Here is a 13,638-nt window from a genome sequence, read left to right as displayed (position 1 = left end):
AAATTTTGCTAGAAGCAGCTCATGATCTGAGCCACAGTCAGCTCCAGGTCTTGTTTTTACTGACTGTATGGAGCTTCTCCATCTTTGGCTGCAAAGGACATAATCAATCTGATTTCGATATTGACCATCTGGTGATGTCCATGTGTAGAGTCGTCTCCTGTGCTGTTGGAAAAGAGCGTTTGCTATGATCAGCATGTTCTCTTGGCAAAACTCTATTAGCTTTTGTCCTGCTTCATTTTGTACACCAAGGCCATGCCTGCCTGTTATCCCGGTGATTTCTTGATTTCCTACTTTAGCATTCCAATCCCCTATGATGAAGAGGACATCTTTTTTTGGTGTTAGTTCTAGAAGGGGTTGGAGGTCTTCACAGAACCCATCAACCTCAGCTTCTTCGGCATCAGTGGTTGGGGCATAGACTTGAATTACTGTGATGTTGAATGGTTTGCCTTGGATTCATACTGAGATCATTCTGTCATTTTTGAGATTGTACCCCAGTACTGCTTTCCCCACCCTTTTATTGACTATGAGTGCTATTCCATTTCTTCTAAGGGATTCTTGCCCACAGTAGTAGATATGATGGTCACCTGGATTAAATTCGCCCATGCTTGTCCATTTTAGTTTGCTGATTCCCAAGATGTCGATGTTCAATCTTGCCATCTCATGTTTGACCACCTCCAGCTTACCTTGATTCATTGATCTGACATTCCAGGTTCCTAAACAATATTGTTCTTTACAGCATCGGATTTCCTTTTCACCACCAGACACATCCACAGCTGAGTGTCCTTTCAGCTTTGGCCCAGCCGCTTCCCTCTTTCTGGCGCTACTTGGAAATACCCTCTGTTCTTCCCCAGTAGTATATTGGACACCTTCCAACCTGAGGGGCTCATCTTCCGGCGTCATATCTTTTAGCCTTATCAATAACACACACTAAAAAACAACAGTCACAGACCTTAAACTGGTTACGATGAACATTAGTTGCAAAAAGAATATGAAATGCCATAAAGGTGCAATTGATAATTCTGTTCAAAAGGCCTTAAGTATTCTGTTAAAGACAAACTTATTTATTATGGCATAAGCTTTTGTAGAGTCCACAAAAAATTATGACACCCTTCTCCGTCTTGGTGCCCTCCAGGTTATTCTGATGGAATATATTTGTTAAGTCTTTAAGGTGCCACAAGACGCCGTCGTTTTTCCTGCAAAAGACTTAACACGGCTTCCTGCTGGGAATAAGTTACAAAGAACATTTTGACCTCCCAGTGGAGTGCAGCCAACTCAAGGACCTGACTAGTGCCAGGGGTACTTGGAAGGTCCACCTGCCTGATTCAGGGGAAAAGGATGCATCAGCAATCACAAGTCTGAAAACCACCAAGCAAGCTGGATAGGGTTAAACTACAGGATTCACTTCCACAAGGTGTAGTGATGGCCACCAATTTGGATGGCTTTAAAAGGGGATTGGACAAATTCCTGGAGGAGGCGATCAATGGCTACTAGTCCTGATGGCTATGTGCTACCTCCAGAACCAGAGGCAGTGCGCCTATGTACACCAGTTGCTGGGGAATATGGACGGCAGCGTGCTGTTCCTGCTTATGTGTTTCCCCTGGGCCGCTGGTTGGCCACTGAGTGAACAGAACACTGGACCAGATGAACCTTGGTCTGATCCATAATGGCTCTACTTATGTTCTTACCTGCCCTGAGACAGTAAATTGAAAGAGTTCCTAGAGCCATTTTTAGTCAGGCCATCTGCAAACTGTTTATTAGTTTCCAGAGGGATAACCATGTTACTCTACTGCAGTAAAAACAAATCTTTTCAGCTGCCCAAGTCACTCTTAACTTGGCCATTCCTGAAGAAAATAATTTCACAATCAATGCAAAATTACTGAAGTACAATTCATTAAGAGATTCAACTCGATTTCCTGTGGGTATATGTATATAGTTTTTTTTATTTTAACCATGCTACATATGTTAATTGTCTCACCATTGTAACAATGTCTGTGTTGTAACAAAGTCTGTGTTATCATCTATCAACTTTTGAATGGCAACTGTTAATGTAATCATCACCATTGTTATCACTCAACAAAACAACATTTTGTGAATGGTAGGATTAAGGTAGTCATCATTATCTGTACTTTTTGCATTTCAATTTGCTCTGACAATATAAGTTAGTTACCGCTGCATCCCCCCCCCCCCAGCATGTATATATAAATCTGCCACTTTGAGGCTAACGCCTCGCAGTTGATGAAGTGGACAATGTCCACAGAAGGAGAAACTGATCTGGCAAATCATTTCTAGGTTTTAAGCAGGGCTGCCTGTATTCTATACGTAACGCACATGCTCTCTCACATTTTTTTGTTGGCACTGAATGCCTCTTGAAAGTGGGGAGGCTGTTCCATGCCAGAATCCAACCCACCCTGTTCCTTCAGTTATGTTGAGAGGAAGCAGATGCGACGGTATCTGGCTGAGACTGAAAAAGAAGCCAAAAAGAGCCACATGTCTTGCACATTCAACCGACCAAGTGAGCCAAGAAAGATCATCTCTCCCCAAAGGCTGTACATGCAATGACTGGAAAGACAGAGAGGAGAGCTTGTGTGGCACTCAGGCCTAAATAGGAGTTGCTAAGTAGACTTCAGAGACGCCCCCAATGGAGACTTCCTTTCCCTTATTTAAGAATGCTCACACACCCTGCAGGGGAGTGGAATTTGGGGTGGAAACCTGGGAAGAAGTTTAATCCTCCCCTCCCAGAGTACACTGATCTTGATCTGAATTGGAACTGCGCATAGTTACACGATGAACTTGAGCACACACTCCGGGAGAGAGCGGAGGACAGGAAGGCCTGGTGTGCTATGGTCCATGGGGTCACGAAGAGTCAGACATGACTTTACGACTGAACAATAGTTGTTGTTGTTTATTCGGTCAGTCGCTTCCGACTCTTCGTGACTTCATGGACCAGCCCACGCCAGAGCTTCCTGTCGGCCGTCGCCACCCCCAGCTCCCCCAAGGTCGAGTCCTTCACCTCCAGAATATCATCCATCCATCTTGCCCTTGGTTGGCCCCTCTTCCTTTGGCCTTCCACTTTCCCTAGCATCAGCATCTTCTCCAGGGTATCCTGTCTTCTCATGATGTGGCCAAAGTACTTCAGTTTTGCCTTTAATATCATTCCCTCAAGAGAGCAGTCTGGCTTTCTTTCCTGGAGTATGGACTGGTTTGATCTTCTTGCAGTCCAAGGCACTCTCAGAATTTTCCTCCAGCACCACAGTTCAAAAGCATCTATCTTCCTTCGCTCAGCCTTCCTTATGGTCCAGCTCTCGCAGCCATAGGTTACTACAGGGAATACCATTGCTTTAACTATGCGGACCTTTGTTGTTAGTGTGATGTCTCTGCTCTTAACTATTTTATCAAGATTTGTCATAGCTGTCCTTTGAACAATAATTATTGTTCAATAATCATTGAACAATAGTTACACTAGAGTAAAACAAAAAAGAACCTCAGCTACCCCATTAGTGCAAGGTGTCATTTGGCTCTGAAAAAGTTCTTTGAAGGAGCCATGGAAAAGAGTCACTTTCATCCCAGGGCCAGAGGGCGGCTGTCCATACAGGTGCCCTACTGAAAGATCACACGAGGCATGGAAGAGCTATGAAGAGAAACATCTCGCTTGGGGGCTTCCTGTGCTTCTGAGGTCAACGAGCTGCAAGGGGCATGGCTGGAATTCTGTGGGATGGGATGGGAGACTCTGCTAAACACTCATGGTACATACGAACTGGGCTTCATGGATCTGGCAGTGGCAGATGGGGGAATAGATGGAGAAGACAAGGCCAATGATGAAGATATGTGATGGGACCGAAGATTTCGGTGTGATGGAACACGGCTGTTTTCTTCCTCCTTGTTCTACAGCCTTTGGGAAGCCAGCCCTCACCTCCCTCCATCCGCCAAGACTCTGCTTTTCAGTAAAAAGAAAAAAAAGTGGCAGAAGGGAACAGCAGGGACTGCCCAACCAGGAGGCATTTCGACAACTATAGGGCACAACACCAACAACCCAACGGAAGATACTGTCTTGTTTGGTGTTTCTAGCCATTTTGTCACCATCCTCTTGCCTCAAAACCTCAGCTGTGCAGGGCATGCAACCCTCCTGGCAGGTTGTAGAAATTGACTGCCTTGAAAGGGAGTGCTGTTTTTGCTCCAAACTCTCATGAGCGCTGGGATTATTTTTAATCCATGCCGATTCCAAGGCACAGAGCAGGAAGCAACCTCTGTAATGTTATTCCCTGCTTTATTGAGTCTTTGTGGAACCAGACACACACATGCGCGCGCACGCGCACACGGGGGGGGGGAGACAGAGGGAGAGAGAGAGAGTGAGAGAGAATAAATAAGAGCAGCAGTTCGACAGCAATGCAGAAGTCAGAAATACCCAGAATGGAAGTTTTTGCTACTCCTCTGTAGAAAGGATAAATGCCAAGCTGAAAAATAACTTCCATTTAAAGAGATTTTTTTTTTTTGCTTGACAGTCCCACAATAAAGGGTGGTTCGGGAACAGAGAATGTATGGAGATGAATAATGAGATGCCAGGACGTTAGAACATGTACAGGCTCACTTATTAGACAGACAGGCTAGCTGCCCAGAGTTCTTTATCTGGAAAGGGAGCTCTTCACTCCAAGCCACTTTCATTTATTAATTCATTCTGTTTATATTCCACCCCTCCTACAAGGAGATCAGAGCACCATTGTATTTCACAACAGCCCTGTAAGGCCGATTAAGTACTGAGAGTAAGGGAGGGTTCAGACAAACCCCCTCCCCCCTCATGCATGCAAAGAATGAAAGAGGGAAAATGCAAGAATGTATGGGCCATGTGTTCAGTGCACATAGAGCTTCACCACACCGGGGGGGGGGGAGATCCTGATTGGGCCAGGACTTCCTCTCACATGGAAGAACTCCATGCATGTAGAACCCCTTCTGATGTGTGCAGAACAGGTGGATGGAGGGGCTAGTCCACACGACCTCCCCTTATTTATTTATTTATTTATTACATTTATATCCTGCCTTTTTTCCTCCATAAGGAACCAAAGGCAGTGTACATAATCCTCCTCCTCTCCATTTTATCCTCACAACAACCCTGTGAGGAAGGTTGGGCTGAAAGTCTGTGACTGGTCCAAAGTCACCCAGTGAGCTTCCATGGCCAAGAGGGGACTAGAACACGGATCTCCTGACTCCCAGTCCAACACTCCAGCCACTACACCACACTGTCTCTTTCCCGTACAGAAAGATGCGCTAAACAGACACCCACAGAGATTCACAGCCGAGTGGGGATTGGACGAAGGTCTCCCCAGCCTTAAGCCAACATCCTGACCACTACAGTTCCTTGTTGCCAAGGGAAGCCATTCAAGGGAAGCGTTTGCTTAATTATGCTTGGTGTACCCTTCCTGAATCAGTCTGAATTGGCGACGGTTATCTAGGGCTTGGTTACATCATATTTAGACTACTGATGCCTTCGAACTGTGGTGCTGGAGAAGACTCTTACGAGTCCCCTGGACTGCAAGGAGGTCAAATCAGTCCATCCTAAAGGAAATCAACCCTGAGTGCTCATTGGAAGGACAGATACTGAAGCTGAAGCTCAAATATTTTGGCCACCTAATGCGAAGAGAAAACTCCCTGGAAAAGACCCTGATGCTGGGAAAGACTGAAGGCAAAAGGAGAAGGGGACGGCAGGGGATGAGATGGCTAGATAGCATCACCGACGCAATGAATATGAACTTGAGCACACTCCGGGAGACAGCGCAGGACAGGAAGGCCTGGTGTGCTATGGTCCATAGGGTCACAAAGAGTCGGACATGACCGAACGACTGAACAGCGACAACAGCAATGCATTCTACATGGAGCTAGTCCTGAAGAGTCCAGAAACTTCAGCAGGAGCAAAATGTAGCAGCTAGGTTGCTGAGTGGAGCAGGGTATTGGGACCATAGTGCACCTGTCTCAAACGACCTACACTGGTTGCCAATTGCTTTCCTGGCTCAATTCAAGGTGTTGGTTTAAACCTTTAAAGCCCTAAACAGCTTAGGACCAGCTGTCTTGCTTTGAACCAGCCCAGATATTAAGATCTGCAGGAGAGGCTCTCTTGAGAACACCATTATCTGCAGAGGCCCATTTGTCAGGCAGGCATGAAAAGGCCTTCTCCTGTGTTGCCCCCAAACTATGGAGTGCACTCCCTCAAGAACTACAGTTGCCCCCACCCACCCCCCTTTAGAAAGGGTACACAGCCTTTAAAATATGTAGCTTTAATGTGTGTGTGCATGTGTGTGTTTTACTGTTTTTAATGTTTTTGTGATACAGTTTGAGTATTTCAAAATCTTGTACACCACCTTGATGGCGTTTTAGCAGATAAAGCAGTATATACATATTATATTATTATTATTATTATTGCTGCTGCTGCTATGGCTACGGCTACATCCCACCTTTTTCCATCTTGCAAGGAACCCTAGGAAGCTTGTACAGTCCTCCTCCTCTCTATTTTAGCCTAACAACAACCCTGTGAGGTAGGTTAGGCTGAGATTCAGTGACTGGCCCAAAGTCACCCAATGGGCTTCATCTCTGAGTGGGGACTTGAACCCAGGTCTCCGAAGTCCCAGTCCAAAACTATAACCACTATATGACACTGGCTTACATAAAAACTCCTGCTCTGTGCTTGCCAGATGACACCCTTGTCTGCTGCCCTCAACCCACCTACACTGCCCAACTCCCATCTTGCCCCTTTCTCTGGGAAAAACACAAACCATCTTGGCCTTCTGAGGCCTGTACATCTGCTGGAGCCTGATCTCACTGAGACCCAAGGCTGGAGTACGTCACAAGCTGGGAACTGCTGGATTAAAATGCTGTAGCTCAGTCCCCATTTTATTCTGTATCCTAGCTTGCGATTATTATTGGGTAATGGGTGGTTGTTGTGGTTGTTTTAAGAGAGGCAGGTGCTTCCTTATCAAAATGATTCATGTTTCAAAAATCTCTACTGAGGGGAGAAGGGCCGATTATTTATTTTTAAAACAAAACAAACACAGGAGCTCAGTTTGGCTGTCTGCTCGGAGAAACGGGAAGGCTTGTGATGGAAATGTTTTAACAACACCATGACAACCTGCCAGAACCAACCCACGCGCGGGTCCTTGCTTAAAACTCAGCAGCTGAAACAAAACACTCATGTTTCCCACCACCAAGTTTCAACAGCCCACGGACATGGAGGTCACAGAACTTTCTAGAAGCCTTGTTTAGTTCAGGCTCAGGCTGAGGTACTACCACCACCAAGACCATTCCCACCCACCCACCCCCTGCACCCCTAGTTTGGTTGTTGGTTTTAGGGGTGACTCAACAGCTTCTTTTATAGTTGCTTAGCTGTGTGTACAAGTATGTTTCAGTCTTTAACTTAATTACGCTTTTGCTAACTTCAATGCCACCCCCAGATGCCAAAAACGGCAAAGAGGTGGCAGATCTTTTTTTTTTTTTTAAATAAGCAGGGCCTTGAATGCACCGAAGACTGGTTCTGGATCAGAAGTGAGGGCCAGACGGATAACTTGGGTTACGAGATTTTGCTGCTCTTGTGGTGTCAAATACCATCAACATTTCTCAAAGATTCAAGGCATTTTCTTCCAAGCGAGTTTGCAGAGAAATGTCGGTTTGTTTGTGTAGAGCTGGGAGCTATATACACAAGCTGATGAAAGAAATGAAACTGCAGCCTTATAAGTCTCTAGCCCACACCCCCAAGTCTTCCACCCTGGCACACGCTGTTCACAGGCTGTGGCTGGAAGCTCAATGCACCACACCAGCCACCACATCGCCCACAGTCCCCACGCACAATTGTTAGAAGGACCATCAAACCAGCTTTTATGAAAGATGGTGCTGCCCTTGAAAGGCAGGCTTCCTCTGGAGCTGGCCAGCCCAAACTCAGCCTAAATTCTGCAATTTGTATGAACTTTCCAAACAGGCCAATAATACAGAAAGATTTTGCACAATCTATTTTGCTTCTCCGTAGCATGGGAAGGGGTGAATAGCAATAGAAGGAACTCAACCCCTCACCCCTCCTGACTACTGTTCATCCTCAGTCTCTCTCCTGGCTCTTGAGATTTTAACCACGCATTGGTCAAACACTTTCAACAAGTCCCTCCTTGCAATCTTAAAGGCTAGAAGGGCTTTTTAATTCATGCCAGGATTTCCTGGATATTCACAGTCCTGCAGCCAGTAACAAGTTCCGCATTCTCATGCTGTTCCTGGTTTCGTGCCCAAATACAACATCACGTGGAATACCTTCCTACTAGGGATGTCACGAGCTCCCAAGAGGGGGATGGAGTCCGATGCCCCCCCGAGCTTGGACCCTTATTTATTTATTTATTACATTTATATCCTGCCTTTATTCCTCCAAGGAACTCAAGACAGCGTACATAATCCTCCTCCTCTCCGCTTTATCCCCACAACAACAACCCTGTGAGGTAGGTTAGGCTGAGAGTCTGTGACTGGCCCAAAGTCACCCAGGAGCTTCCATGGCCGAGTGGGGACTAGAACTCGGATCTCCCGACTCCCAGTCCAGCACTCTAGCCACTGGCCCTTGGACTCGCCAAGCCGCTGCCCCAGTCTGCCAAGACTTCGCAACTTACTGGACCTGTCCACGAGCACCAGACAGCCGTCAGCGTCTCCAGCAAGTTGCCATTTTTACATAGAAGTGGCGACTCATGTTTTTTCATAAAAGCAAGCTTGCGAAAATGGCGGCTGTAAAGAGGCCATTTCCGCAAAATTACAGGCAGCGGCGGGGTGGGACGATGACAAGAGGGGCTTCCCTTCTCCCCCTCCCAGCCCAGCTACTGGGTGGGTGGATCCCCCGCCCCAATTTTCGCAAGGAGCACTTTGGCTTGCATTTGATTTTCAAAGTGCTCCTCGTGAAAAGGGAGGGAGGCAAATCCACATCTCCCACCAAGGACTGTGGGGGCAAGCCAGTCCTAGGGGGGGTCCATTTTGCCCCCCAAAAGCCATTTTCCCTCTGCCTGGCTGAATGATCCCTCTTGCTGCTTGCATTTTAAAAGGCAAGCAGCTACCAAGACCCCCTGACCTGGCTGGGGGGAAATGCCTTTTCTGGGGAAAAGTTGGTGTATGATGGGGGGAGGGGATCCCCCAGTGTTGGGGAACCCCTTTGGGTCTCCCCTCATCCCGGTACAATGTGTGATCTTTCTCGGAAATGGATCTTTCGAAGCGGGATGAAGTTAAGATCCCCCCTGCTTTCCATCACCCTGATTTAAAAAGACCCGGTTCTGAGCAGGATCATACATCGTGTTGGGCTTTGAGGGGTTCCCCAACACTAGGGCATGCTTCCCCCCACACACACACACCGCCTTCTCCCCAAAAAAGGCGTTTTTGCCCCACCCAGTTTTAAAACGCAAGTCGTGTGAGGGATCTTCCAGCCAGGCAAAAGGAAAAATTCCTTTTGCGGGGAGAAGGCAGTGGCAGTGGGGGAGAGGATGCTCCAGTGGTAGGGACCCCTTTGAGTGCCCCCCAAGCCCACTCCACCACAGTCCCCTGCTTTCTGTATTTTTTTAAATCTCTTGGTTCCATTCTTGCACAAGAACAGAACAAAGACATTAAAAAGTTGCTGCACCCCGTTTCTTCTGAGGAAGCGAGGGTGCCAGGCACGGGGAGGGGCGGGAGAACTGCCTCCCACCCCTCCCCATGGCTGGCACCCTTGCGTCCTCAGAAGAAATGGGGCATTTTCCCAGCTCCTCGTAGGGATCCCTCTCTCCACCTTGCTTTTGACTGTTGTCGGTTTTTTTGACAGCTCTCAAGAGCAGCGGGGCTGCTCAGAAAGCATGTCCAGGCAAGAGCAGAGGCTTGCTGAGCGTTTTCGGGGGGCCCCAAATGGGGGTGTTGGCTTGCCAAGTGGGTGCGGGTGAGTCCGTCCACCCCGACTTCCTACACCTAGGGAAACCTCATTCAAACTTCCAAGTGATGACTGGGGGACAAGAAAACATGAGTTAATTCTGTTGCACCTCTATGACCAGCGATTATCTATACTAGAATTCTTTAGGAAGCATTAGTGCATCAGACACGCAGAGAAACCTGCTCTTCAGAAGCATGGAGAGACACCATTTCTCTTACACCAGGCATGCAAAGCATAGAGCTGTTACGTGCCCACATTTGATAGGAATTGCTGCCCCCCAGTGGAACCATATGTGGAAGACACCCCAAAAATCCAAGTTCAGAAATAGGGCGGGAGAACCGACAGAAGAAGAAGCTATCCCCAGTTACCTCAGAAAGTTACTAGGGTGCAATCCTATGCACGGTTTAGACAGAAAAATGTCCTACAATTCCCAGCATGGCTGGCTGGGGCATGCTGGCAATAGTAGGACTTTTTAAGAAATAATTTAGAAGTATTTGGAGCTAACTTCCTAGGTCAGCTTAAGCTGAAATGCTTCTTTATCATTTCAAATGAGATAAAAATGGATTCTCACAAGGCAATACCCGTGAGCATCAAATTTCTTTTCCCTTTTTCTAAGGATGGAAAGGGAGCAAGAAGAACTACTACTGTCCATCCACTGAGAATTTTAGTTTTCATTTAGAAAAATTAAGTTTCTAGCCCTCATATAATTACAGAGGTACCCTTAAAAAAACAGTAATGTTAAATACACCAGTTGATCCAGAGAGCAAAGAATAAGGCTTCAGTACGCTTTATAAAACTCTTTGTCTTTCCTTACAACCGACAGTAGCAGAACATATCAGATTTGGAGACGGGCCTGAGCCAAGGGGTGGAGTCCATGCTTTGCACGCAGAAGGTCTCATTCAATCCCTGGCATTTTCAGTTTTAAAAGGATCAGGGAGCAGGTGATGGAAAAGATGCTTCTCTGCTTGAGTTCCTGGAGAACCACTGCCAACCTGTTTCAGCCCGAGGGCCAAATTCCATTTCAGAGAAGCTCTCAGGAGCCACATTCCAGCGGTGGGCAGCACCCAAGGCAACATCAGCAGGGCCAAAAATACCAAGAAACCCAGCATATTTTAGCTTAAAGCTCTTAGTCCTAGTAACTAAGCCTTAGGGGAATGGAGAAAAAACTGCACAACAGCCTGGAAACCACCAAATGAGTGGTGGTTGGGGGAAGAGACACGGCCTCCTGGGGAACTCCGGAGGGCGGCCCCCAGGCTTGAGTTGTGCACCCTTGGAGTAGACAAGCCTGGGCTAGATGGACAAAGTCTGACATGGTATGAGGCAGCTTCCTAAATTCTGCAACGTAGCCACCCCAAAAGTTGCAGAAACAACATCTATAATGCAAAATCTGCTCCAATGTGTATAATTGTTCCTATCCCAAAATGTAGGCTTGGCTCCTATTTTTTTTAAGTGTAGATATGCCTTGTTATGGGGGTATCTGAATACACTTATCAGGGCAAATGGGCAACAACAGGATCGGTGCTGACTTACCATATTCTCCAAAGACAAGATGGGCGTACCTCCGCCACTCCACAATCCAGGATACCACCTTCACACCAATCCATATCAGCAGCATCCCCAAAGTGGCATCCAAGATGAAATTCATTAGATAACTATGGTGGATAAGAATAAAATCCCACGCTAACAAACCAGAATGCTTAAGGTGGTTCGTAGGGCTACACCACATCTTATGTTAAATGCGTGATTTGCCATTGCAGCATTTTAAAACTGGAGCTGTGGAGGTGATGGGGGCAATCAGGACTGTGGCAGGGGTTGCGGGTAGAGATTTAATATTTCTCCCATGCCACAGTCCCAAGAAAACCCTTCCTTATCATATCCCAGGTAAGGCAAGTCAGTCTTATCATTCCTATATTACAGACAGTGCCTCCATTTGGATGTAATAATGGCGAAATTATTGTTTGGACTTTATGCAAAGGCTTTGAGCTTGTGTGTTTGGGAAGAAATGATGGTTTGCACAAACCATCGTTACCCACTTTAGATGCAACAGCAAACTATGGTTAGCCACAAACCCAGAAGGCAGAGCACAAAAGGAGAGGGAACGAGCTCATAATGATCCAACCAGTTTGGTTGCGACAGCTGAACTAAGCCACAGACTCACCTGGGACTACAGATGTAAAATTTCTGGAAACTTTGAGACCGTGGAAAAAAAACCAGATTTGAGTTAAAAAAAAAAACACATAAATTTTTGGGGAAATTGACTAATAAGCAATACTTATTTTTTAACACTCTTTACAGATCTAAAAGTCACTTTACTGCTTTAAGTCAGCCTTCCCCAACCTGGTGCCCTCCAGATATTTTGGACTTCAGCTCCCATCAGACAGCATGGCCAATGGTAAGGAATGCTGGGCACTGTAGTCCAAAACATCTGGAGGGCACAAAGTTGGGGAGGGCTGGTTTAGGAACATTAAGCAGCCTTTCTGTTCCTAAAGTTATTTTATGTATAACTTAGTTTACTCATAAAATTATCATTATATTTTAAAACTCTTAAAAGTAAACTCAGTTAGCAAATTTGTAATTATTGTCTGAATAGATCAGAACTACATTAAATGACTGCTACAACATTAAAGACACAGGACTCTATAGAACAAAACCCAAACTGTCAAGAATGCACATTTACTGCCAAGAATACACAATGGTGACTCTACTCACATGTTGGGAAACTGAGCATAAATGTCTATCAGTAAAATATACTTTAGATCAATAATTTTAATAAGGAATGAAAGCAATAACTATGCTGGGAATCTTACAGAAAGGATTAAAATATTTTTTAAATAATATTTTTCCCCATGGCTTCATTATTTCTAGACATTTTACATCTCTAGTCTTTCCATAAAAGTGTTCTTATTACATAGTTTTAGAAATAATTTTGGAGGGAGTAAAGGCTGGGTAACCATACATAAATACCTTGTCTTAAATTCTAAAAGAAAGTATTTCATAATCCAAAGCTGTTCCATTTTTTCCAGTTTTTCAAAGAAAAACAAAAACGGTCCTCGGATTAAAACCTCCCCCCCCCCACCTAATTTTTCTGGGTTTTTTCAGGCCTTCGCATCTCTACCTGGGACCACCCAGTGAGTTCACGCCTTCAGCCAAGATTTGCTCAGAACTGGCAAGTTCATTCTTTACTCCACACCAGCACCCTAGTACAATAATCACTGTACCAAAAGATAGACCAGCCCACATTCATTCATTCACATGGCAAAGCCAAACTCACAGAGAGCAGGGATCTTCTTCCGTGAGATCAGACAGGAAAACATTGGCAAAGTGGATAAACAGCGCTCCTATGGCTTGCTTTGAGGTATCGTACAACCTTGAAGGAGTTTGGAATGAACGATACAAAAATCAGCAGAAGGGCATGACACAGAGGCAAGAAAGAGCAGCCCTGCTGGGTCGGATCAAAGCCCTTTCTAGTCTAACATCCTGTTTCCCAGAGTGGTCAACCAGAAGCCTGTGGGAAGCCCGCAGGAGAGGAGGGCAGCATCACCATCCTGCTCATGCTCACTAGTATCTGGCATTCATCAGCACGCTGCCTCTGATCCTGGAGGTAGCATATAGATATTGGCCATTGACAGCTTTATCTTTCATTGTTGTTCAGTCGTTAAGTCGCGTCCGACTCTTCGTGACCCCATGGACCATAGCACGCCAGGCCTTCCTGTCCTCCGCTCTCTCCCGGAGTCTGCTCAAGTTCA

General features: G+C 46.0%; 1 protein-coding gene across 1 annotated transcript in view; it reads right to left on the bottom strand.

Annotated features, from left to right (window-relative positions):
- Nucleotides 1-13,638, bottom strand: part of LOC146339328 (store-operated calcium entry regulator STIMATE-like) — a 59,664-nt gene that overhangs the window by 29,606 nt on the left and 16,420 nt on the right. The window contains exons 3-4 of the mRNA XM_084811686.1: nucleotides 13,164-13,259; nucleotides 11,423-11,544 (exon numbers count right to left, since the gene is read on the bottom strand). Coding sequence (XP_084667812.1) covers nucleotides 11,423-11,544; nucleotides 13,164-13,259 — 218 coding nt within the window. The remainder of the gene's footprint in view (nucleotides 1-11,422; nucleotides 11,545-13,163; nucleotides 13,260-13,638) is intronic.

The sequence above is a fragment of the Heloderma suspectum genome, chromosome 7 (assembly GCF_057233095.1).
Source record: "Heloderma suspectum isolate Gila_16-S chromosome 7, 16-S_ref, whole genome shotgun sequence".
NCBI classification, from domain to species: Eukaryota; Metazoa; Chordata; class Lepidosauria; order Squamata; family Helodermatidae; genus Heloderma; species Heloderma suspectum.
This window is presented reverse-complemented; position numbering and strand designations above follow the sequence as displayed.